Raw genomic sequence first — 27706 nt, 5'->3', positions numbered from 1 at the left:
CTTGCAAAGCAAGCAATTCTTTTTAATTTGTTAATTGTGTATTTCTGGGGGTTTTTTGTTGTTTTTTTAAAGCATATTAACAAGAATCCTGATTTGGCTTTTTATATTAATGTCTGATAGTAATGTTTGATAGAGAAAGTCATTTTCCAAAATGTTGTTTTGGTTATATATATATATATATATATATATATGTTAGTCGTTTGGTTTAGAATGATTGGTCGGTTAAACAAACTAGTGAGCGTCTAGTGCTAAAATTCTCATCCCTTGTCGAAATGTTCTGCACATTCATTTGCAGATATGTTTTAAAAGAAGTTAAAAAAGAACACAGATAGTGCCAGGTCATTACGACACTCAAACTACAGCTTTTACTTCATTAAGGATGTTGTAAGGCGTCATTGGTGCCGACCCCAACCCTAGCAACTAGGGGTGCAACGATACACAAAATTCACGCTTCGGTTCGATACTTTGGTGTCACGGTTCGATATTTTTTCAATACAAAAAAAATGTTCATGCCTTTTTAATTTGTCATTTATTAAAATTATAAATATATATTTTAACTCAAAAGTACAGTTTTTACATTTAATGTTGCTGAAACAACAAAGTAATAAAAACATAAATATATCTGATTAAGAAATCACTCATCTTTGGAAAAGAGAGTATTTTACAGAGAAATGGCTCTTTCCAAAATAAAAGCTATACTATACGCTTCTTCTGGGCTATATTCTCAGCAGCATATTAAACATATCAGGTCCCCATAAGGAGAATCATGTGCTAACGGCTGTCTAAATGACTCGGGTAAAGTTTGTAGCATGCGTGCTTGTTTTTATCTGCTTCCACTTGTCTTTGCACTAGGATGATGTCGGCGTAAATGTGCAGTCATATTCGTTGTATTCCCACTAGTGCTGTCAGCGTTAATCTGAAATGACGTTAACGCCACAACACGGCAAATCTCCGTTAACGAGCTACCGCGGATAGCCCCGTGCGTGGGGCTGGACGGCCAACATGTTAACGAGCTAACTGCGCTAACGCAGTAGTTCCCACCAATGTAATTAAGCATTGCGTGGCACATCCGACATACTGTTTTACTTTAGTCCATGACACGCTTACCTTCAGGGTCATATGTCACATGAAGACCAAAATAGTTCCAGACGCCAGATCTGAATGAGGGTGGGGGAGGTTCAATTTGCCATGTTGCAACAAGCTTAGCTTCTGTCTTGCTAGCTTGCGCTGCGCTCAGTGGATCTGCGCTCGACAGTGCAGCCTAGGCGGAATAGTCGAACGCAGATTCACTGAGCTCTCAACACAGACAGCATCGTCAGAAGAAAAGTTGATAAAAAAAGTTTGTATTCATACATACATACATATGCGTACCGAACTGAAAGCACTGTATCGAACGGTTCAATACGAGTATCGTTGCACACCTACTAGCAACCAAACCCCAAGCCCATTTTTTTTAAATGGTGGTTTGTTTGTTTTTTAAATGTACTTTTTACCATTCAATCGTAAAAGGCTGATGGCATATTGCTGTCACCCTGTTGGGCAGACGGGCAGTGTGGACACAGAAGTTTGTGAATGTACTAACATTATAAAAACATTATGAAACTGATTCTATAGGTAAAAACCTCGGACGAGTTTGAACTCATTGCCCTCAAACGTAAGGTCAAAGTCAAGTTTTCAGAAAATTTCTGGAAGATAATAAATCTAGAAAGGTGTTTATATTTACTTTTAATTGATTAACTATTGAAACATCTATAACATGAAGTGTAAGAGTGAACGTTCCACTCACAGTTTCACATTTCTTGCAATATTCCATATCCTAAAGATAATCGGTTATTATTAACAAACAAGACAACAAAGAGGAGAACATGAAATATTGTTATGAAATAACTGGGATTCATCACATCTTTAAAAAGGCTCAAGTTGTACAGTTGTGTAGTCTCCATAACAACTACACTGAAAATCCTACAGTGTAATCGTCAATGCAGATCCAGAGCGTGTAGCGCCCAAATTGGAGGGCAGGACTAAAATATGTCAACATCTCCAAGTTTTGTTAAATATGTAACGGGATGACAGACGAGTCATTGAGCAGATGGCGGGGCAGATGAATGGCTCTAACAGATTCCATACTCTGGTTAAACTGATTTGGGGGAATCAAGACAGAGAAGAAAATGAGACAAGGAAGCGAATCTGAATGTATCATTACCCAACTCATTAGAACACCGACTGTCGTTCCAATCAATTAGGCCTTTAATATAAATGTAAATGTAATCGGCTCTTTGTAATTAACTGTGGGTGGATTGCTATACAGAGAGGCATGGCTTTAGGCTTTAATTCACGGTGATTACGTGAAGTGTTTGTTTCTGAAATCACGGGCATCGTGTTGAGGCTAAATAAGCTAGCTGGTTGATTTGCCGCCGGTCGAAACCTGTCTCTGCTTGTCTGCCTGTGATGGGGAGTTTGTCTCGGCATTGCTCTCTGGTGATGGTTATTAGTGTAGCTGACTGGCTGCCCTCTAGCTATTTCCTCAACATTCACTGCCTTCAGTTCAACTTGGAAAGACAAAGAAAAATGGCTAAAACCCTAGGGGAGATGACAAAGGAGACAAAGGAAAGTGAGGCTAAATAGAGGGTGGATATAGGATAAAGGGAAATGTAATGGGAAGTTAATGAGAAATGAAGCTCAGGTCTTCTTTTTTCTCCTGAAAAGTGTTTATCTGTAAATATATTGGATTCTTCCTGCAGCTTTGTAGACCTGTGAAGCAGACAATCCAGCTGAAAAACAGAGTCTCCTTTTAACCCAGCTGCTTTAGTTTGGGGGCTCTAATTGGAAAAATTAGACTGGCCCTTTGGGAGGCTAATCTATAAAGCATTACTCCAGATGCCGATGACGTTCTCCACCAGAAGAAATCCCGCACACCAGTTGACACCAGAGACGGATACTGACTGATATTTGTCCGAGTAATTCATCACATCTTGTCGATGAATCACCAATTTGCCTTAGTGTAATAGTAATGATCTTTTCTTATTTATTCTGAGAAAATTCTCAGTGTTTTTCATGATTCAAACAGAGTATTTCTTTTCTTCCATATACCATATACCCTGTATAGGCATCCTTTTCGGTGACACATAAAAACAGGAACAAGCAGCAATATTTTGTACAATCCTATCATAAATGAAAAGTAAGGGGGGAAAGTATGTTTAGCCTACACAATTTCTGCTAGAAGATCGAGCGCCTAATAGTTTCCTTTAAAATGAAGAAAACACAATGTTTAAAGAATAAAACTACATGCCCAGCCTCGTCCCACTGTTGAAATTAACAGTACAATGCATATTGGAAAAAGACAAGACTAATGGAAGAAGATCATTAACATATACTGGCCTCTTCCTCAGACAGTTTGCTTCATATTGATAAGATGGCATCACACAGTTTCTGCAGATTTGTTGGCGAAACATCCACCATGCACATCTCCCATTCAAACACTCTCTGGAACTGAGATCTGGTGACTGATGGGCAGATTTGAGTGGGTTAAACTTGCTGTTCAAGAAACCAGTTTTAGATCATGGATGGAAGCAGCCATCAAAGTAGGGCTGCCACAAATTATTATTTTGATAGTCGACTAGCCACCGATTATTTTTGCGATTAGTCAACTAATCATTTCAAGCATCCACTGGACGTAAAACGTACAGCTTATTGCACCAGCAGCATCTGCTCTTATATAACTATCATTAGCTTACAGCTTTAAGTGTTTAAGGTATGTGCTAACTAAAAATAAAGACAAGATGATAGTTTATTAAATTTTAATGGAATTTGCAGATTGTTTCAGTGAAGTTTAATAAACTCAGCCATCTGCTCCTTGCTATCTAAAATATAACAGCCAAACAATAACATTTTTAAGTTATCTAAGTGACTTATATATCATGTTTAACCTGAGTAGCGAAAGACGGCGGTGGGTTTGAAAACGATTTGCCAGGAGTCCGGTGTTCTCACGGGCTCTAGCGAGCCTTGCTCCCGGTTAGCTATCGAGCTAGTGGGTAACAGACGTCTCCGAAAACGTCGGAGCGCTTTTGAAAATATGTGGTGTCTTGATAAACTGAGCAGATATTTGAGGTTTACACAGCTACATTCTCGCCTGAAAATATGTTAAACGTTTATTTTGTGACCCAAAAAGAATAATAAGAGTAATATTAAAACTAACTAGCTGCCGCCATTGTTGGAAACTGAGCTGGGCCGCGCTATGAATTCTGGGACAAAGCTTCTTCTTCAGGGTTTAACAGCCGCTGGCATCCTTGTACATGCAGTGCTGCCATCTTCTGTTTTAGTCCGTTATTACACTCTCTTTTTTTTTTTTCATTTTTCTTTTTTGGTGTCCCGTTTGGATCTTTAGCCATCAGAATTGTCGTCTTAAGGCCAAGAAAGGTGCCAAGCGGATTTATTTTACCAAGTGGATCATCATGGCCTTGCCATATTGGTCCATTTGATTGACCTTTATTATAATTATGAATTTATTTTATTTTCGGTTGCTACAAACGGGACAGACATGACTGGGGGATAGGACAGGGAGAAAGAATGAAAGAAAGAGAGGGAGAGAAAGAAAACCAAAGGGGAGAAGAGACAGTGAGAAAGGGGGGAAGAAAGAAAGAAAAACAAACAAAACACCTGGATCACCTGTATGGAGAGAAAAAAAAAACAGAAGAGAAAGCAAACAAATCAAAAGAGCAACATAATGAAAAACACCACCATCACAATAAACTAGCTAACAGTAGATAACAGTAGATACTAAATATTAAACGATATTGTGCAGCACGCAAGATAGACAGCGCACAATGTGCTTTGAGGCAGCAGCCAAGAAAGGTTATTACACTCTTAAATCCTGCGTCTTTGGGGATCTTACAAAGCTTCAAACGACGCGTCGACTATTAAATTAATCGTCGACTATTTTGATAGTCGATGTAATCGTGACTAGTGACTAATTGTGGCAGCCCTACATCAAAGGATGGGTACACAGTGGTCATAACACAATAGATATGGTCGTTAACAATACTCAGACTGTGGCGTTTAATTAATGCTAAGGGGCACAAAATGTACCGAGGAAATATCCCCCACACCATTACACCTCCACCACCATCCTGAACTGTTGATAAAAGGGAAGATATTTTCAGTTTCTTACACAAAATGAGGCAGAAATTGAGACCCTTCGTTCTGCCTTTCTGTCAGCTCAAAGCAGTCCAGCCATTTTTTTCTGGCATCAGTAGGACATTTTCTGGACCATTCTCTGCAAACCCTGGAGATGGTTGTGTGGGGAAATCCCTGCCCATCTGGCATCAACGATCATGATAAAACATCTTTCTTTCCATTCTGATGATCAATTTGAACTTCAACAGGTCATCCTGAAATGCCTAAACACGTTCAGCTGCTGCTGTGTGATTGGCTGACTACATTAATGTGTTATGAGCCATTAAACAGGTGTACCTAGTAAAGTAATTATTGTACTGACCAGTCCAAATCCTTCCGCTCTCTTCACTTTACTTCCTGGTGAAGCAAGCTGTGGTGAAACCAAATTACTCCACTGATTTTCACATGCAACTGCAACACTGTAACAATGCAGAGTGCTTGTTTGTGTATTTCTCTGTCTGTTTTATGTACATGTTTATCTGTGTTTAACTGCGTGTGTCCTTTCTCTCTCTATTTGTGTATCTCAGGTGACAGGGCTGAGCGTGTCCCCCGGGAAGGACCAGCTGGTTGTGTTCCACACCAAGGACAGCAGGGATCTCGTGGTGTGCCTGCAGGGTATGGTGCCTGCCAATGAGAGCCGCATCGGGGAGCTAGTTGGCACCCTGCTTAGCCATTTCAAGAGGTAAGCAGTGAGGGAAACAAGTAGTAGTCAGAGGAAGGGCAACAGGCACTGGTGAAAGCAGACTCACCTGTTAATGTGCCTAAATACGATATGTTAAAATGTCCTCAAAAATGTTCGCTGTTCTGATTTAAAGACTTGTGGGTGACACGAGGTGAAGGTAGCTCATTTCTTCTATTTACTGTGTAGAGAAAACTGTTTCCAGTTAATAATCAGCATATTGTCCCCACTTAAACCTTGTGCGGCTCTCATTTGAGGTAATTTCCCGCATAGCTGCAGGAGCAACGTGCTTCCTAAATTGAGAAAATAATAAAATTGTCTCAATTGAATTTCTAGAACATTATGTCAAATCCAGTCACACTGGCTCATATGTGTGGTACTGGCTGATGTGACCTGTGGTTGCGGGATTATGAGGCAGTTAGATGACGCAGCAGCAGCTGTCCCCACTTAAACCCTAATGTTCACTTAATAAGGACTCGGAGCGCTCTTCGGGACAGGATATTAATTCGTACATCATTTGTTGTTTTCCTGTTCAGCTGAGAAAGGCAGATGGATAATTGGGATAAAATGTTTGTTAATTCTTTCTAAAGCTATTGTTTCGTTTCTACGTGGTTTTCTGGCCGCTTTAGGTCAAAAATGTGAAATGAACAAAAGTCAGTATGGATGTGCCGATCAGATGTTTTGATAGGACATCAGGCTAATCCTGATTAAAAAGCTGGATTGGTTCTTGGTGACAGCTGTCCAGTCTGTTCAGTTTAATTCTCGGTTGGTCTCTGTTCACTACGCCACGCGTCAGCATCATTGCATTGCTGAGGGAGATGTACGTAGCACGGAGGAATCCTATCAGCAGAGAGTCTGCAAAGTGATATTTCACTTTTTTTGTAAATCTTCAGTTTTTTAACTTCAATCTCTGATCCAGTGAGCTGACATTACTGAGGAAAAACTATGCTATTTTAGATTTATGTCGCCATTTCAATGTTATTTCGCTTCACCTGTCTCTTGTATGCAAGGATGTTCATTCACAGTGAGACTAGGAGCAGGGAAAAGACAAACGCAGTAAAGATCGACACACTAATGTGAAATGAAACTACCGTGCAAATGCAAACCCTGTTCTGAAAAAGTTGGGTTCTTTAAAATGGAAATAAAAATAGAATGTTCATCTAATAAATCAAATTTTCTTCACATCAGAGGACATAGAAAACATGTCAGATGTTTAAAATGAAGAAAAATATGTTTATCACTGTAGTATCTTCTCTTCTTTAATAATAACCTGCAAACATCTGGGAACTGAGGGGACCAGCTGAAGGATTTTTGGAGAGGATTGTGGACTGCAGACAGGGCAGTTAAGCGCCCACACTCTTCTACTGTGAAGCCATGCTGCTGTAATAGATGCAGTTTGCTTAAATGCAGGCTTTGCTTAAATATGCAAAGCCTTTCCTGAACAAGTCATCGTCAGGATGGGAGCTCACGTTCCTCTAAAACCTGTAGATAATGTACCCCCATACCATCAGACATGTTGGCTTTTTAGTGAGCTTTGATAGAAACCTGCTGCTCTTTAATCCAAAGGTTGCATGTCCATGTTTTTGAAAAAGACTTTTACTTTTCCTCAGTTAATTTAAATGAGCTTTGGCCCAGAGAAGATGTGTTTTTGGATCGTGTTCACTTGTGGCTTCTTCTTCTTTAATACAGCTTTAACCTGCATTTTTGGATGATTCTCTGAACTGTGAGTTCTGGAAGTGTTCCTGAGCCCACGCAGTGGTTTTTCTTTGAATACTCATGCATATTTTTAATGCAGTGCCACCTGAGGGCCGAAAGATCTCAGGCATCAGAGATCTTCAGGCCCTTTCAAACTAAAAATCTAAAGCTTTTGAAGATATTGTGTACTGTAGATAAAATTGGGGCCAAATTAAATATGTGGATCTATCCACTGTGGGGACCCCTTGCAAATAATCGAGCAGCCGAATGAGGTTATAAAACTTTCTTTAGTTCAGTAAATCTATATTTATTTGTTACAATTTTTTGATAAAGTTACATCTGTTCTTCACAGTGATATGTGAAATATAGCTTGTTTTAGAAGCAGGCACCAAGTTAAGTCTGGGCAGCTTTATTATTCAATCTTTTCAATTTGTGTCACCAGAAAGAAAGTTTTTTTTTACCTTCTAAACTTAAAACAGTTTAAATTCAGTTGACTGGTAATCATAGATTTTTATTTTTATTTGTTTTTTTTAGCCCAGTAGTGTCACCAAAGTCTACAGCTGTGGACATCAGACATGCAGGTGATCAGTCCATCTTTTATTGACGGCATAAAAAAGTTTGAACCCAGTGCATTTTATTTGACTTATTAGATTGGTTGTGTCATTAGATTAAACAGGGTTACCAATAGGGCTGGGCTATATCATACCGTTCCCGGTAATACCGGTGTAATTTTGGGCAACGATAGGAAAATGAAATATCACAATAGAATATGGGTAAAACGCGCATGCGCAGTGCCTTTGTTTACATACGCACATGGCGGCGACGCAGAATGAGAAGAGCGAAAGCGGATCGTTAAATGAAACGGATGAACCAGAACTGGTTTGTAAAAATGCTGCAACTTCAGTGGTGTGGAACTGGTTCAGCTTTCGTCCGCCAGATACACAACAAAGCACTATTTTTGCTAGAGCATGCTAGCGGGCCGTCGTTATTACCGTGTTGTTTGGAAAATACTGCACTTAAAATCAATCCTTTGATTTTTCTGAAAATTGACAGTGCCCCTTATAATCTCGTGTGCTTTATGTATGAATTCTGGTTGTGTTTACTGACCTCGAAACGATTTTATGTGGTACACGCTGGAAAATCTGTCAAATGCTTTAGTACGACTTTGCTGAGCTACCGCTTGATGGATTGTCGGAGCATTACGGCTATCGTAGGCAGGAGCCTCGCGGAGTGATACGTACTGTGCTTCAACATAATATTACCGTATTGTGTGTGTATAACCTCTTTTTAAGTTTTGTAGATATTATACATGGTTATGCTGAGGATATGTCGGCTAATTTCCACTGGAAATGCCTTTTGGTTAAACTGTCAGCGAGGAATTTGCACTATTACATTTTTATATAACTTTAATGCACATAAAAAAGCTGCTTGTTTAAGTGAAAATACATTGATGGGGTTTTTTGCACTAATAAAGTTGTGGAGTTGTCTAGTGTCAATTATATCGTCAGTTATATCTTTATCGCAAATTTTCAAATGTATATCGTGATAAATATTTTTGGTCATATCGCCCTGCTCTAGTTACCACCTACGTGTGCGACACGTGGTGCGGATCACAAAAACAGACAGAGTGTGTCTAAACGTGCAGTTCTTCTATAATTGCTGTTTTGTGCTCCACCTGCAGTATTACGTATTGAAGTCAGGGAAAATTTCATCATGTCTTCAAATATAAATAAAACATTTTATCCACATCCAGTTGTCAGTCCAACAACTGGCGTATTCATTGAGAGGAGGTGTGTGAACAGCCCTCTTTCATCCAAGCAGCACACACTCACTGGTTATGGAAAAGATTACAAAGACATCTATATGGGATTATTTTTTAAACGGACAAAACCAGCTGCCCAGGGACTTGGCTGCAGCATTCAGATAAAAGATGCATCAAGCAAAGAAAACCACTAAGGAGATTGCTAAAACGGCCTCTTCTTCTATATCTTCTTTTGCTTCTTTTGACTCCTCCCTTTAGGGGTTACCACAATGGATCATTTGCCTCCATCTCTTCCTACCCTAGCAACCTCTTCTGTCAGACCAGCCCTCTGCATGTCCTCTTTCACGTCATCTATCCTTCTCTGTCATCTTCCTCTTTTCCTCCTGCCTGGCAGCTCCTTCGCCAACATCCTTTGTCCAGTCTAGTCACTATTCCTCCTCTGCACATGTCCAAACCTCAGCCACCAGCCTTGCCCCTCTAACTTTGTCTCTAAACTGCTCAACCTGAGCTGTCCCTCTGCTATACTCATTAATAATCTTGTCCATTCTGGTCACTCTGAACAAAACTCCTAGCCTCTTCACCTCTGCCACCTCCAGCTCCACCTCCTGTCTTTTTGTCAGTACTATAGTTTCCAAACCATACATCATAACGGGTCTCACTATCATCTTGTGATGTCACACATCACTCCTGATGCTCATCTCATACTACAATACATACTGTCTTTACCCGGCTTCTACAACTCCCTATGAGCTTTTTCCTCTGCCTTTGCAACCTCTCTGTCTGCTGTATGCTTTGCTTCCCAGTGCTCCTATTTACCTAGAAAACAGAAGCTTTTTTTCTTCTTCTCGTGTTTGCTAGTGCGCACAAAGATTGGACACTGAAGCACCGGCTAAAGGTCATGTGGTCTGAGTCTAGATTTCAATTATTCCACAGTGGTGCAGAAAAGAGGCACATCAGTCATCCACGTCATCGTAGTTTGAGGATCTTGGAAAGAAAAGCTTCTGGACTTCTTTAATTCAGATGGTAAGGTGGGGCTAGGCTTCACAGTGGGTTCACCTGAAACCTTGGCTGATTGTGACCCACACCCATTTTCACACCTTGGATCGTGTGAATAGGTAGAGGATCCATAGGGGGTCCATTACTCTCTTGGGGACACTTGCATAGGGCTTAAAATCTGTGACTCTCCACCAATTGCTCTTAGAATTGATGAAGCTTCTCGGATAAAAGGTGAAACGTCTTCAAGGAAACTTAAAGAGTCCAGACGCTTTTCTTTCCAAGCTCCTTAGACCACATGAAGCGATGCACCCATCGTGTCTAGTACTGTCTGTACAAACATATCTGATCTGCTCAAGATTCAGTTGGGACACAACAAGATTCAGCAATGTTGTGTCCCCAAAACTGTGGTCAGCTGACTACCCGAATGTACGTAATGAGCTGGAATTGACATGGAAATATTCCCGGATTCAGTGAAAGCGTGTTGAGTTTGAGAAATCATCTTGACGCTCGCCGCAAACCTCAACTTCAATCAGCGTCTGTGGGATGTGTGCCGCTTTATGCAGCGGTTTGACTTTCCCATCATCGATACAAGATCTCAGTGAAAAATTTATCCAACTCTGTTGGCATAAGCTTATTGAAACAATGAATGTGTTCCATCATCGGAGCTAAAGAGGGTTGAGTGAACTATTACACTGTTTTTTTTTAACCTTTTTTTAAGTTGCTTGGCAGTGTGTTTAGTATATTCACATGAGTTGAACTTTGCGTTTTCATGGTAGAAGAAGATGTCAATGTCTAAGCCAGTGGTTCTTAACCTGGGTTCGATCGAACCCTAGGGGTTCGGCGAGTCGGTCTCAGGGGTTCGGCAGAGCCTCCACCGTGACATGCACGGCTCATTTTTTGCACCAATATCCCATCTCTATGTCTTGAATTTGAAAAAAATCATGTTTTATTTTTCACTAAAGAGGGGTTCAGTGAATGCGCATATGAAACTGGTGGGGTTCGGTACCTCCAACAAGGTTAAGAACCACTGGTCTAAGCTATGCAAATCCAAAATAAATGACTGAGTCTTAAAATAAACTCAGTAAGCTGCTAAATGACTGCTTAAGATCAAATCAATGACACAATGTAGTTTGATAGCTGACCTTTTCGTTAATTCGATGTACCCATACATTAATGTTTTGATAAGGCGTGTTTTTAAGTCACTGACACTGATTATTATTATTTCTGACTCGTCTTCAGTATAGTCTGCTACATGCATCGAGTTCTCTGTTCATGTTTGTGTCTCATTGTGTCTGTGGTTGTAAGAGAGAGACAGTGTGGTTCATATAGCATTGCTTGCAGACAGATGTGCCTGCATCTGCTCATCTTGGTGTTTAATGTGTTTGCAGCGTTGCCTGCGTGTGCGTCCTTCATCATTGCCGTTTGGTGGTGTTACCTTGTTTCGTTGTGGAGCCCATTTCCCCGTAGGTGTCGGGCTGTTAAGAACCTCCAGTGGGCCTCGCGTAATGACCCTGTATGTGCTTCACATTCAGGCTCATCCATCATTGTGAAACAGTGACAGAACAAAGGGAACACCAGCATGTGCAAATAATGTGTACGTGTTCGTGATTGTGCCTTTGTTCTTAGTAGATTTCTGTGTTTGTGCATGTGGAGGATTTCCCGAGAAGCAGTCTACATGTGATTGCGCTCATGCTTGTGTACTGTAGGATCTTCTGCATCCAGCGTCCTGCTGCTGCAGCTCCCTGTAGATGTGGCTTTAACCTTTATCTCTCCTTCAGCATGCTGCACAGTGTCCATAACAGCATACTGGAAGAAGGGCAGCTTAAATCAGCAACAAAGCAACACTTTATCCTCCTCAAAGTCACATCGAGGCCAAAACAGAATGACACCGCCAAAGGGAATAAATCCTCTTCTGTCATGGCTGTAGTCGGATACTTGAGTTTCCGTGTGGTGCCATTTCTTTTTGACAGTTTGCAAATCTGCTTGACATTAATCTGTTTGATATTTTCCGTTATTATTTATTTCTTTATTTTGCTGAGAAATGAAAGTATTTTTCATAGTGTCAAGCACAAACTTATCAATACCAAGTTCCTTCAAGCTGGAGTGATTCAGAGATTTCGACTCCGCATACATAAGAAGATAACCCTCTTCCTCTTATCGGCCGTGATGCACCACTTGTCTGAAGAAATTCCAAAATATTTCAGTCTTATTTTGCATAAAAAGGAGGAGGAGGGATTAGATTCCCTTGCCTCCAGCCTTTCTTCTTTCTTTCTTCCTCTGCGTATCCTTTTTCTTCTTCCTATTTTTGACTATCCCTATTGTCCTGATCTCCGTCTCTCCTGAACCCCTTAGGCCCCCCCCCCACTTGCTCATCTCTCTCTCTTTCTCTCTCTGCCTCTTTCTCAATCTTTCCTTTTTCCTCCTCTGGCTCCCCCCCTTCTTCATTTCTGGAGAAGAGGCAATGAAATATTTAAGGCTGTGCTGCTGTTGAGGCCTATATTTAGACAAGACAGAGCCACCCCCTTTTTTCTCTGTCTTTCCCTTGTGTGTGTGTGTGTGCTCCTGTGTGTGTGTGTTGACATGCGCACCATGCAGCAGTGACTGCAGCACACCCACAAATCCTCTGCTAGGATAGGAGTAGACACGCTGCATCTGTCACACATTAAAATCAAGGACAGAGTCGAAGAACCCAAAAGAACTCATATATGTTCCAGCCTCTCTCACTGATTACTATACATCCTCTAATAGTAAGAGGGTGGAATCAGGTCTATATCATAAACTGTATATACCATAACACAGTACATTAGTTTGTGAAGTCTTATTTCTTGTTCACCCCACAAAGAATATATCAAAGGACCAGCTATCAATAATGCAAAGAGAAACTATGGTTTCATTAGGACCAGTCTGCAGTGTGGTGTCAATAGACGCATATCAGAAATGCTCTGCTGGCAATAAATGCCAAAGGTAAAGATTATCTGGCTTTACAAGAAACGGCTGAATGTTTGCAAGTGTCTTTTTACCCTAAAAATGTCTTTAAAGAGGACTTATTTTGCTTGTCCTTATTTTTTATCTCATATATTGTGTCAGTGTTTATATTAAACACGGTAGAAGTTTCAAATTATGAGGTCATAGTGTCTACAAATAATCTGTGTAAGCTAAAAACCTATCAGATATAAATGCTTTCAGTTTTGTTTTGTTTTTCTGCTTTTGGCTCGGTGTGATAATGAAAGTAAATAACCTGAATATGGTCAAGTCAGGTACTTGGCTCTGACTGTGAGCAGAGAAGCCCCACCCACCTACTAAGCAAATATTCTATTTGAGATTAACAGCCAATCAGAAACTGAATTTAAGGGAGTGGAAAGGAAGCTAAAAAGCATGTTTCAGACAGTCTGTGAACTACTGCCCCAAGGAGCAGTATAAGATGATAAGGGATTATTTTGAACTGTGATTCATGCAAAGCTACTCTACTAGAGTCTAAGAATAAGTATGTGGAGTATACGGTAAAGCATTAACCAGCACAGAGAAAAAGATGGCAGAGGTATGGCAGTAATTCTCGTTTTCTCACTAGTGTTGCTTAAGACCTCAGTCACACAAGTTTAAAGACCAATCAGCAACCATCTGGTAACCACCAGTCACTGGAAATAAATGTGTATTCCATGATTGGCTGATGAGTGGTTGGTGGGAGCTGCTAGTGGTTGTAAAGAGGTATAAGGACCTGCAAGCCTCCTTATGATTGCTTTGGTTGCTAGCAGGTTGGCGAGGTCATCAGTAGATTGCACAAAAGACGGCAACTCTGCTGGAAACAGTCACAGGCTGCTCGCTGAGCTTTAGTGAAACTGGCATAAACCAGTTTTGCAATGTGCCAGCAGCACTGGTAAAGCACAACTTTTTCTTTGAAGTCAAACCCTTGTTTTTGGCACCATTTGCCAACACCATTTGTCCTAACAGGGTGAGGTCTCTGTTAACTCTGTTACATCATGAACAAGAGACTTGCACACTTTTAAAATGTGCACAATAAACCGTGACTTGATAATAAATATGAGATTTACTTCCATTTAAATGTGATGCAGTTTATATCTCGCTCAGTGCCACGTCTCAGGCTTCCATGTTGACTCGCACTTTTCCTCACTGAGAGACAAAATGTAAAAATAACTTTGTAATGAATTATTCATCCTCGTCTTCAATTCTCATAGGTGATAAGCTCCAGGTGGTAGATAAATAAAATTCAATATATATACATATGCCAAAAAAGGGTTGGGATTTTTTTTTTTGACATTTGAAAGTGGCACTCGGTGGGTTTTACGCCATGTTGATGTTGTTCTGAACGTATTATTAGAAACTTTTTGGCACGTCTTCCCCTCCTAACTCACCGCTGATTCTTTTAAATCCTCGGTTCACATAATCTCTGCTGTTTTCTGTCGTTGTAGTTGCTGCGCCGTGTAAGCAGCTGGAATTGGTTTCTTAGATAAAGACTCTGGGAAGTCAAGCTGTTGCTACAATGTCCACACTGACTAATGAAAATGCCTGTGCAGTGGATGGATTGTGTGTGGATGTGTGGGGGGTTAAGGACATTTATAGCATCCTTGCCTGCTGTCCTCTGTGTGAATTTGGCTGCAACAAGAGATTAATGGTTTTATTATTAAAAAATTAGCCAATTAGTCAAGGAGAAGAACATCGGGACTGAATGTAGTGCCAATACAATAACCGATTACATCCTAGTAATAAAACAGTTTGTTTGTTTTGTTTAACAAACCTCTGTATTGACTATTAACTTATTATATATTGATTACATAATAACTACAGACTGTAAATAAACAATGGGCATAGTCACCTTGATGTTGACTGTTGTTTTGAGGCTAAAATTTAGGGGTTTAGGCTTTAGCTTTAGCCTGAAGTGATCAGGTTGTAGCTTGGATAACACGGTGCTTTCTCAGCCTGAACAGTTGTATCGCATCACACAGACAGCCTACTATTTATTGTACAAATGTACAAATGAAATATTAGAATTTCAGCCACCAAAACGTGAGCAAAGGCTTCTTGGACAGGCTGTATGTATTGTTAGTGCCATTATCCACACAGCAGATCGTATTACTTTGTCAGTATGAACAAGACATAAACATGGTTAAGAGGTCCAGTTTAGCTACTTAAATTAGCAGAGGTGAAGCAAACAGCTAGTGGCTACATCTGCCTGTGGTAGCAAAGCAGATATTTTCCTAAGTATAAGCCTAAGTAGAATTTAAATGGATAAATTATACAACAATTTATACCAACTGCAGCGGTCACAAAGGCACTAAAACAAGTTTATTTGCAGTTTAATGTTAAAGTGTTTAGATAGTTAACAGTGCAGATTCCATTTGCACTTGCTCTTCGTTCTTTTAATGAGAAAAATCAGGCTGAAAAGCATTTATTTCACCTGGAAAAAGCTTATTTTTCAATATTTGCCTTCTTTTTATAGACTGATTAAAATAGGACTTTTTATATGATAATTAAAGTATTTGGTGTTAAATTAACAACACAGATTTTGTTGTGCACCCGTGTAGTTTAGCTTGTTAGCCTTCAATGATATGTAGGTACAAACCAAAGGAGTAGCTGATGTTTTCAGTGTCTGAAATCATAATACTGCAGCTTAATAAAAAGTTTTGGTATCATCAGAGTTGGTTAAATTAAATCAGAGGAGAACATCTACCTTCCTCGACAGTCCATCTGATAATTGAGACATTTTACAGAAATAAATCAAAAAATAAAGGTCAGAGTAGTGCAAGACAAACAGTCAGGAAATGATGCTGAGTCATTGTTTGTTTTAATGACAAATGAAAAAAAACGAGAGAGAAGAAATCATTTCAGTTAACTGGAAAATGTAAAAGTTGTTCTGGTAAAAGAAAATAAAGCAGCAGTTTGGTGAGTATAACATGACGTCTGACAGATGAAATTAACTGAGCATCACAGCGTGCTTCACATTTATTTTTATTATTTTGTGCTACTTATTTAATTTAAAGTGGTTTTTAATTTGAAAATATTTCACTCAAAACTAGGGATGGGTATTGATAAGATTTTCACGATTTCAATTCCATTTTCGATTCTGTTTAACGATTCGATTCTTTATCGATTCTTTTTAAAAAAGAAGAACACTAAGGTCGAATAGCTTAGAACTTTGTTTTATATCTTCTCTTTGAACAACATAGAAATTTAGGAGTAACATGGCCTTACAAACCCAACAGTGAGATCTTAAGAGATCCAGCCTACGGCTCTTCAATGGGGTGTCACAGGGTCCCCAGGATAAAAAATTGTGAATGTAAAATAATAAAATTAATATTCTTCTGTAGCAATAACAAAGTATAACATAAATTATTCTGTAGAAATTACACAAGAATATCCAGTAATGTCCCTGCCTACAATTAAACACATGCGCTTACCGAAAATCGGGGCATCTGCTGTGGCAAATAGGTGCAAGGCTTTTACCACAAACTTAGTCACTGCTCGGTGACATTCGTCTATCCTGGCCTGAAAGGAGACGCTACCGGTAGACTGCAGCGAGAACTGCCAGCATCTCAGCCAGACTCTGTCTCTCTCTCTCATCATGGTCACCTAAATGCACAGTAATGGCAGGTTTTGTAATAAGGCAGATCGCGCTAACATAATATGCACTGTTAGTTGATCATTTACCTGCCGCATTAACGGGAGAGGACGTGCAAACGTTACCGCTGCTGCTGGGTTGAGATTCACGAGTCCAGAGCGGAATTAAAAACACGACATTCATTTAAGGTTATCATGTGTTTTGTGAGCAAATGCTTTTGCATATTCGTAGTGTTTCCTCCCTTAAATAAATATCTACTTAGCAAGTATTGCAAGTTGCCCTGTTGTCATCCGTTCTCGTAAAGTATAACAAAGTTTTGAGGCGCCGTGTTTCCTGCCAGGTAAATGACGCTCCGCAACGTGGTGACGTCATTCGGGGGGCGACTGGAATCGATAAGAGAATCGTCTGCAAAAATGGCAAACAATTCCAAGGAATTGAAACAGTGGGAACCGGTTCTCAACAAGAACCGGTTTTCGATACCCATCCCTACTCAAAACTAAGACTTTGTCCAGATGTCATAGAGTACACTCGCTCTGGTTACCGACTGTAGAAATCAAAAGAAAAATCAAAATAATTTGCAGGTTTTTGTGGCTCTTGCTCAAACCAGCCATAACTGATTCCCCTGCACTCATCCTACTAGAAGTCTGAGGTCCTCTCAGTTTGAAGACTAGTGGAGTTAAAGCAGTATTTTTATGTATGTACTGATTTTGTTACAACTGTGAATGTTTTTACCAAAAGCTTACCTCCTACATAAGAGCATCCTAGCTTACTTTCTCCTTCCCTGCCTTGTTCTGTCCCTATAAACTGTCCAGGTTTGTCTTTGTGACAGATACGTCTTGGTTATATCGTTTGTTTCTCTTACTCTCCTGTAACCTCTACCCCACCCTTTGTCCTTCTGTCTCACTCCCACTTGCTTATATTATTCATCCTCTTCTCCCTCCACCCTGTCCGACAGTATGAGTCAGCAGTAGTGTGCAGTACACAACGCTTCATTGATCAGAGTTATGTGGTCGGATTCTCTTTCTGCTTCCTGCCTCCTTTCCTAAAGACTTCAACATTTAGCCTCTCCCTGTCTGCTTCTGACACCCCGGAGGGGTGTTAAATCATAATGCTTGCAGAGTTTAAGAACAGAGGGGGGGAAATGAACACAGTATTAGTAAGAGTGTTAGGAACAGGGAGAGAACAGCAAGGAAGGTGAGGAAGAGACTGCAAGCAATGCAAGAAATGGATCAAATTAGAGATAACAGAAAAGGAAGGAGAAAATTTAGATGTTGGTTATGGAAAAGTTGTATTTATCTGATTAAAGTCTGACTGATTTGTGTGTTCTTGGTTTAGGTTGCGTATCAGGGATCACATTAGTTTCCAGTAGTAAGATGATGTCGTCAGACATGCTGGCGTCACTCTTCCTTAATTTCCTTTCTGTTTGTGTTTGAGTAAGATCGTTATTTTAGTCATAGACGCGTAAAGCCTGTCCTTCTCTATTATGACAGTAGCCTTTCTTTGTATGTGTGTATTGAGCTTTTTCAAGGACTGCGGCAGGGTTTTTATGTGAGTCTCCAATGGTTAGAGCTGCGTTCATCCTTTGAGACCCTTTTTCATATTTTATTATTCCGCAGTGGATATTTGAACATGGTTACGTACATATGGAAATAAAAATACTTAAAACATAAATTGTATAGACATCAGCCTTTGTTGGCAAAGCAAAAATAGTAGGCGTGAATCTCTTATGTTATGGCCTTTAAATCAAGTCCAGTCAGTGTCTGCAGCAGCAGCAGTGCTCTCGTTTTACCACAGTTAAGACCTGTATGCTTACTGGAATCTGTTTTTCAAAGTCACATGAGACCAAGAGTTGCTGTGTCACTGAAAGTTGACTATACAATCCACCAAAGGTCCATCAGAGGTTGTAACTGATAGGGGAAACACAACAAAACGACTGTTATTTTGTCCTTAACGTCAGGTTATTAGATCGAATCTCATCCCAGGGCATCAAGTACTACTGTTCAACGTCACTAGTGTCACAGTGGGTGCACACAAGGCGTTCTTTGGCGTCTCCTGAGTCTGTGAGGAAGCCACAGGGTTGGCAGTGACTTAAGTCACAGGCAGGTGTCCCACTCTGGAAACCAGAGTTCATGTTCCTGTTTAAGATGTTTCTGTTTTCTTGTTAGTTTAACTTTCACTGGTCAGTTTTGTATCGACTCGAGCTTTCACCCAAGACTTGGTTTGGTTTAGGTACCAGCAGCTGCTAAAATTAGATTTTATAGGAAAAGCTGGAAAAGCTTTTTATGGACAGGATTTCTAGGCGCAGCCAAGTGGCGGAGGGCTTTCGCTTTGGTGGCCTCAGGATCTCATCTCTGATCTTTGCGGATGATGTGGTTCTGTTGGCTTCATCGGGTGAGGGCCTCCAGCTCGCACTGGAGCGGTTCGCAGCCGAGTGTGAAGCAGCGGGAATGAGGATCAGCACCTCCAAATCTGAGGCCATGGTTCTCAGCCGGAAAAGGGTGGAGTGCCCACTCCGGGTCGGGGATGAGTTCCTGCCCCAAGTGGAGGAGTTCAAGTATCTCGGGGTCTTGTTCGCGAGTGATGGGAGAAGGGAGCCGGAGATCGACAGACGGATTGGGGCTGCAGCTGCAGTAATGCAGACGCTGCACCGGTCCGTCGTGGTGAAGAGAGAGCTGAGTGTAAAAGCGAAGCTCTCAATTTACCGGTTGATCTACGTCCCTACCCTCACCTATGGCCACGAGCTGTGGGTAGTGACCGAAAGAACGAGATCGCGGATACAAGCGGCGGAAATGAGCTTCCTCCGAAGGGTGGCTGGCCTCTCCCTTAGAGATAGGGTGAGAAGTTCGGCCATCCGGGAGGGGCTCAGAGTAGAGCCGCTGCTGCTCCACATCAAAAGGAGCCAGCTGAGGTGGTTTGGGCATCTGACAAGGATGCCTCCTGGGTGAGGTGTTCCAGGCATGTCCCACCGGGAGGAGGCCCCGGGGCAGACCCAGGACACGCTGAAGAGATTATATCTCTCGGCTGGCCTGGGAACGCCTTGGTGTTCCCCCGGATGAGCTGGAGGAGGTGGCTGGGGAGAGGGAGGTCTGGGCCTCTTTGCTTAGGCTGCTGCCCCCGCGACCCGGCCCCGGATAAAGCAGATGAAGATGGATGGATGGAGGAAAAGCTGGGTTGTAATATATGCCAGCTCAATGTTAAACCTGCCTGTAGAAAAATGGTACTTGAGGCTATCCAGTAGGGGTGCAACGATACTCGTATCGATATCGAACCGTTCGATACAGTGCTTTCGGTTCGGTACGCATATGTATCGAACGATACAACATTTTTAATTTATTTTATCAACTTTCCTTCTGACGATGCTGTCTGTGTTGAGCGCTCAGTGGATCTGCGCTCGACAGTGCAGCCTAGGCGGAGTAGTCGAACACAGATTCACTGAGCGCAGGGCAAGCTAGCTAGACAGAAGTTAAGCTCGTTGCAACATGGCAAATTGAACCTCCCCCACCCTCATTCAGATCTGGCGTTTGGAACTATTTTGGTTTTCATGTGACGTATGACCCTGAAGGTAAGCACGTCATGGACAAAAGTAAAACAGTATGTTGGATGTGCCAGCAATGCTCAATTGGTGGGAACTAGTGTGTTAGCGCAGTTAGCTCGTTAATATGTTGACGTCTTCCAGCCCCACTCATGAGGCGATCCGCGGTAGCTCGTTAACGGAGATTTGCCGTGTTGTGACCTTAACGTCATTTCAGATTAACGCTGACAGCACTAGTGGGAACACAACCAATATGACTGCACATTTACTCCGACATCATCCTAGTGCAAAGACAAGTGGAAGCAGACAAAAACAAGCACGCATGCTACAAACTTTACCTGAGTCATTTAGACAGCCGTTAGCACATGATTCTCCTTATGGGGACCTGATATGTTTAATATGCTGCTGAGAATATAGCCCAGAAGAAGCGTATAGTATAGCTTTTATTTTGGAAAGAGACATTTCTCCATAATAAACTCTCTTTTCCAAAGATGAGTGATTCCTCAATCAGATACAGGGCTCGCAAAATCGCTAGCCCGACGTCCTGGGGCTTTTTTCCAGTCGGGCTACCAAAATCTATCTCTGCCCTGCCCGTCGGCCTATCGTAGGAAGGAAAAATATATGTCAATGCTTTTGCATTCTTTCGGAAATGTAGCTGGGTAATTATGTCATTGGCATCGGCCACTGTCAATATGTGACATACTGAAATCGCGTTTGAATTTGCGCTTGTTTTTTGCTTTCACTTTGCAATCGCGTGAACTGTGTATAGAAAGCGACAGTACTGATTGGTGAGTGATGATAATTTGCGCACCAATTCCTCTGACATCGTCTTATCAATCGTTAGCTTACTATGCAAACATGACAAGTGAAATCTCCTGCAGCTTAAACATGTGAGAGGTTGATCGCGCAGAGAATCGCTGAGCGTTATGTTAGTGCGTGTGTAAAAGCAGCAGGATATATATTTTAGTTCTGCTGAGCCAAATAAGACAGGTCAGGGTGAAGAAGTGACAAAACGGAAAGGTTATGACAAATCAGACTATAAGGCAAAAAGAAAGTGCAGCTTTATGGTTTCATGGACAAAAGAATTTCTGTGGCTGCAATATGAGGAGCTAAATAACCAGGGCTGCACATAAGTGGTCCGCAGGTGCGCATTCGCTGTCAAAATAAAAACCCGCACAAGATAAGAAGTTGCAATGCGTGTTTGCGTACATAAGATTTTCAGGAAGAGGACAGACATTTGTTTAGAACTCTTAAAGATGTCGAAGAAGCTCCTTTAAGCAATTACTGTGATGTTCCTCCACCTCCAAAGAAATGTCAGAAGGAGTCCGAACCACAAAAGAAGCGCGTATTCTCGGAAAAGTGGTTGCAGGAGGTGAGCTGGCTTCAAACAAATGATGAACGCACAGAGATGTGGTGCAGAATGTGCCGTGAAAATTTAATAAATGACAAATTAATAAAAAGGCATGAACATTTTTTTTGTATCGAAAAAATATCGAACCGTGACACCAAAGTATCGAACCGAACCGAACCGTGAATTTTGTGTATCGTTGCACGCCTACTATCCAGTGCATTTAATGTGACCACCCAACGGATCCTGAACAAGGGTGACAAGACCAGCTGTATTATTGTACTATTGTATATGCTTTTAACATGACCTGATATGTCACAGTAAGCCACATATCTCTGAGATGCCACCAGCTTTATTTGGCACCCAACAGACTCGCACATTCCTACCTGGAATTTTTGCTAAACTTTATCCAAATAACTAAAACACAGCATTAGGCTTCTCAGGATTGTTATCTAAAAGCTGGGAGAACATTATGTTTGCAGTAAATGGGACAACGTGCTAACACATTTGGTGCTTTGAATAAATCAAGGCCATCCATTCATGCAGTTTTTTCTTTTTATAGGAATCCGGTCTGTTTGCTGAGACTAATTAATATTTAAGAACAAAAACTGCTGTTCAATAAATGTGCCAACGTGATTTTTCTGTTATATGTGAAGATGGCACTAATATCTTTTATAAAAGGAGGGGGAGGGTGGAGGAGAGGAGTGATAAGAAAAACAAAGGGAGAGAATGAGAGAGAAAGCCGACCTGCTTTTGTCTTCCTCTCCAAGGTCACCCTTTCTGCTGAATCAAATATTTCAGACTGATAGAAGTGGGCTTCTCTCTTCTCCTCTTTCGCTCCATCCCTCCTTCTCCATTTCCTCTTTCTCCATCCATCACCCGCCCCACTGCTGCTCCTCATCCCCCTCCCCCTCTTGTTTTTCACTTAACATTCCTCATCCTCCTCCCGCTCTCCCTCTCTCCGCCCCCCCTTTCTGGGGCGCTGCGGATGCAGTTCCCATAGCAACCATCGGATCCATGTTTGTCTGATACGCATGCGATCCATTAATAACCCTGCTGTCTGCAGATAATAACAGCAAATCTCATAGCGCAGACAGAGAAATGAGGGGAAAAGAAACATACTAACAAAACTGTGGAACAACAAATTGTAAATAATAGAAAAAATCACACAAAGAAGAAGGAGATGGATATGTTGTGTAATAGAAAATCAGCACAAGCTGGTGTATTAGCTTTTAGCTGTCTAGATACTCAATCCTCTGTGGATTTTTCCACGCTATAGGGTATATACATGCTATATTGAACCAATATGACCTTGACTAGTCTTTGATTAAATAGCTGAGGGTGTTTCTTGAACAGCATCTTAGATGTGAATAAAGATTTTTATAGGCAATAATTATAGTCAATTATTTATACTTAAATTAGGTATCAAAAACTATTTGTAATAACAAGTATGCATTGAAAATAATATCAAATATATAGAGATAAACAATTTTCTTACTTTTCTTGTGCATTATTTAAGCTATTGGGGAGTCATACTCTTTATTTCAAATGTTTTCCTTTTTTTCCTCATATCTTTATATTTATTTATTCATTGAGGAGACTCACAGTAATCCACTCCCTGCGTAGTCAGGTATTCCAATAATCACATGTGGAATATGCCAACATGTGTGATATTATATTAATTTAGTCTCTACATCATTTAATATTGTTTGCATATATTTTGTTTTACTAAATCATTTATGTTTGATTATGGTAGTTATGGTCTTCCATAGTAATGCATGTGACAACATGTGCCTTCAAACCTTTTATATTTTCTAATCTGCAAGTTCACAAATTTCTGCACACACATAAAAGAGACTCACACACACTCGGAGTCATTGTTATGTGGGCCAGTGGGTAGTCCTACTCGTCTCATTGGCACCGTGCTGCAGCCTGGGGGAGGAGGCTGGCCGGGTGGAGTGATGGATGGCGAGTAGCCAAGCCCGAGTGCTTGTGTTGTTGTGACTGTGAGGATTGTGTGTTTAGGTGTGCCGACTGGGTAAGCATACATTAGAGATAATACTTAGAAGTGTGAAAATGTGCAGTGTATGAATGAAAAAAATGTGTGTGAATGTGCAAGTCAACGTGACCTACTTTTCCACTGCAGAGAGCTCCAAACACCGCTGAACCGTCTGCCTCGCCACATTTCTCGCTCCTTTTCTGTAACGCACAAGGACGAAAGAGGCGCCGGATTAAATAAAATAGAATATAATCCAATATATAAAGGGTAATATTCATTTTACTTGTATAGCAAACTGAATCTGCATATGTGGATAAAATTTCACTTTAAATCGCCTTCGCATACCATGTTGTATTATTACACAGTGCAGCTACCTTCAAGGCTGACTTGGTTTTGCATTTTCACATGTTTAAATGACTACTTGAGGATACTTCCAAGAGTAAATCTGTACCCACGACTGATGTTAAAATGCAAGCCTTTCCAGCAGAAATAAACATGTTTGCAGCCTGATCCAAAAATGCTTTTGATCATTTCCTTCTCCATCTTATTGGGGTAAATTTTTAAAAGAATTTCCCCACTGAAGTTTTATTAAAGTTATTAACACTTTGACTGACCAGTTATTGCTGACACATGTTGTGCAACATCTGTCACAACTTAAAGAGATGAAGAGAGAGACCACACATGGCTGAAAGACAGTTCAACCAAACCCAAATGACCTGGAGGAAAGAGAGAGAGGCTCACATAAATGCAAATATACATATATATGTGAGCAGTCAACCTGGATACAAACTTTACTCCAAGCAAGCGACTCCTCTGATCCAAGTAGTTACAAAGTGTGGGTAATTATGCCTCGAATACTTTGAACTGCTGAACTCACCTCTCAAGCATGTTTGTGGTGTTGGTCCTTTTTAGAACATCATTATGGTATATCTCACAAATAACATGATTTTCTAGTTAATTGTACTAACAGAAGATGTATGTAGAGAGATTTGGTAAGAGGTTTGAATATTGTATTCATATGATACTAATTAACAGGTGTCTGTGTGGCACACCCATCCGGGTATGGATCCATTTTTCTAGCATTAGCTGATAGCTTAGCACCCTAGTCTAGTCTAATATGATTACTTCAATATCAACATAATAATACTAATAATAACAATCAGCACTTTGAAATGGGACTTTACAAGTTAATGGCTAGAACTGGTGGTGATGCATTTAATGTATTTATCAGCTAACAGAAGAAAAGCCTTTTGCATTGATAGCTTTAGCTGTTTTGGTGCATTGAGCATCAATAATTCCACAGTGACGAGCTGAATAGATCATATGTCTTCAAGCAGATTAAAATTAAAATCACCATGAGTGCATCTAAAATTTCAGAGACTCAGTAATTAGTGATACGACTTTGAGTCCTTGTGTGGATGTTAACAGAATAGTGTTTACGGCGTGTGTTTGCCGTACTACTTGTGAACAGAACTGCACAGATGTAATTAGTGACCTTCTGACAGATACAGCAGTCTGGGACAGATTTATTAAGCATCATTTCAGCTGCGCTCTAATGGGCTGAGATAAGTGTGGCTGGATTTAGGAAAGTTCAAGCTACTTGTAAGAATCAGTTTTTCATGGGAAATTCTCTGAAGTTTAATTGCACCCTCAGTAAATTATTTTAAACCTTGTGGCTTCTCATTATGGAGCGTTGCTGTTTAATTCATATCTGAGCTCTCTGACAAATCTCAACTCTGAACTTTGCCTTTTTAAACTACCCTTCAAATGCCACAGTCCCTGTGGTTCAATGTAGCAGATCAACAAATGATTACAAAGAGGTGACGACTGCAAATTGAACGAGAGGCTCAGCACAAGTGTAACTACAGGGGTCCAACAACGAGTGACCACGGATCATACTGATGTCTTCAAACATTTATTTTCCCTCTCTCGCTCTCTTACTGTCTTCAGACACAGTGTAAACTGAAGAAAACACAAAGTTTACAACATAAATGTCTTATCAGAGTCTCTCGTGTTAGTGTCCATAAACAGTCTTGAGCAAGCAGAACAGAAAAAATGCAAAATAATAGATATTACTGAAAATATCTTCATATTCCCATGTATGCAACATTATATAAACAATATACATGAAAACCATACCTCGTGCGCCTCTTGGACCACATGCAGAATAACATTAATGGTTGTGGCTGTAGCCATTAAAACAAGTTTTGTCTGTGTTTATGTGGCATAAATTTGCCACCCTATGTTTTTGTAGGACTTCATTTAGTATTCTTTTGGATGATTTTACATTTAATTTAAACTTTATTCAACATAAATATTCACATTTGGTATGCAAACAGTTTTGCAACAATGTAATTAATCAAGTAAATGTGCAATAAATGCATTTGCACTGAATTGTTTAAGCTTTAATTGCACTTCTTCTTTTGGTGCTTGATGAATGTATTAGTAAACTACGGCTGTTAATCCAGTCTGTCTTTTATGGACCAGTACTCACCAGTTTGCATCTGTTTTTATGCACTATATTTCTTCTGCTACATGACCACTCGCTAGCAAAGTAGCTGGCTCTGCATTCCCACAGGAGCTCTGCATGTATGGATATAATGTTCGCTCGTACTGTAGTCTAGTATCTTACTCTCCATGTGGATAAAAGCACAACACAACAAGTGCTGTTAGGCTGAGATGAAGTAGTAGGAATGGATTAAGAGCCTTGACATTTCATGGACTCCATTTCTTCACTGACCTTTACATTTACCCCGTACTCCTCCCCCACCCCCAAACACACACACGTTTCGCCCAGCAACAGCACCATACCATCTCCCAGTGTCAGGCCAATTATGATTAGCCACAGCACAGTTTCTCCTCCGCCTCCTCCTCCCTTGGACTCTTCTTCTTTTCTCCTGTTATCCTTTCTATTATCTCTCCTCCCATTTCAGATTGAGGCCTCATTTGTTTTCTTCTTCTTGTTCCCGTCCCTGCTTTCCTGTCTTCATTTCCAAATTGCCATTTAAATCCCCATCATTTGCTGTCTCACCACGCTTCGCTTGTGCCTTCATATTTTCCTTCCCATTTTCATTGCCTTACTTTATTCATTATCCCTCCATCTGTGCTTTCTCACACTAATATCAAAAGTACCACAGCATATCTGTCAATTTGATCTAGTCTTTTCTGCCTTTTATCCGAGTTTATGTAATATCCAGCCCTGATAAACTTGGGGCTGCTTGCCTGCAGAAATACTTTGACTACTGATTTCATCTGAAAATGTCAAAATAGAGGCATTAGACCCGTCTTAATGTTTCTCATGGATATTATTATTATTAGTTAGAGTAATTCAGAGAAATAAGGACATATTTACACCATCGTTGTTTGTTCTGTAAAGTAAAGAGTATTGAGTCTTGTCAAATAACAAATTCTAATGCAGGTTTGCAGTGCATTGAAATTTTATGAAGCACAAAGTTTCCAACACTTCTTACTGTCACTGTAGTTTTCTCCATAGGAAAAAGATGAGTGCTGGATTCTGCTAGTAAAATATACTTGTAACTGTTGAATTCTTTTAAAATATTTTCTAATAAGGCAAACAGATGCTGTCACTCAGTCTACCATTTCTCTTCTTTCAAACATGTAATTTATAGGGGTGGGGGAAAAAATCGATACTGTGTAGTATCGTGATATTTTGTTTGCTAATAATGTATCGATACATTGACAGCAGAAATCGATATTTTGTTACAAAAAAAGTTTTTGTGGACTGGAACATGCTCTGACTTCAGAGCATGTTGATCAGCTCCTTTTTCTGAGCAATAAACATGACAGTTTACTTATTTTAATTCAGTTTAAAACTTTTTTATTTAATGTAAAATTATATTTTGTTTTAATTTACTTTCAAATTCTTCAGTTGCTGAAGGGGCTGCATAGTTTTCATAAACTGCATAGTTCAGAATAGCTATAATTGTAC

The 27706-nt window shown here is 40.4% G+C and overlaps 1 protein-coding gene across 1 annotated transcript in view; it reads left to right on the top strand.

Annotated features, from left to right (window-relative positions):
* Nucleotides 1-27706, top strand: part of myo1d (myosin 1D) — a 135884-nt gene that overhangs the window by 88083 nt on the left and 20095 nt on the right. The window contains exon 21 of the mRNA XM_087844874.1: nucleotides 5700-5854. Within this exon, the coding sequence (XP_087701000.1) occupies nucleotides 5700-5854 (155 nt within the window). The remainder of the gene's footprint in view (nucleotides 1-5699; nucleotides 5855-27706) is intronic.

The sequence above is a fragment of the Neolamprologus brichardi genome, chromosome 8, assembly GCF_056152115.1.
Source record: "Neolamprologus brichardi isolate AB-2024 chromosome 8, ASM5615211v1, whole genome shotgun sequence".
NCBI classification, from domain to species: domain Eukaryota; kingdom Metazoa; phylum Chordata; class Actinopteri; order Cichliformes; family Cichlidae; genus Neolamprologus; species Neolamprologus brichardi.
Note: the sequence above shows the minus strand (reverse complement) of the source record. Positions and strands in the feature narration are given on the sequence as shown.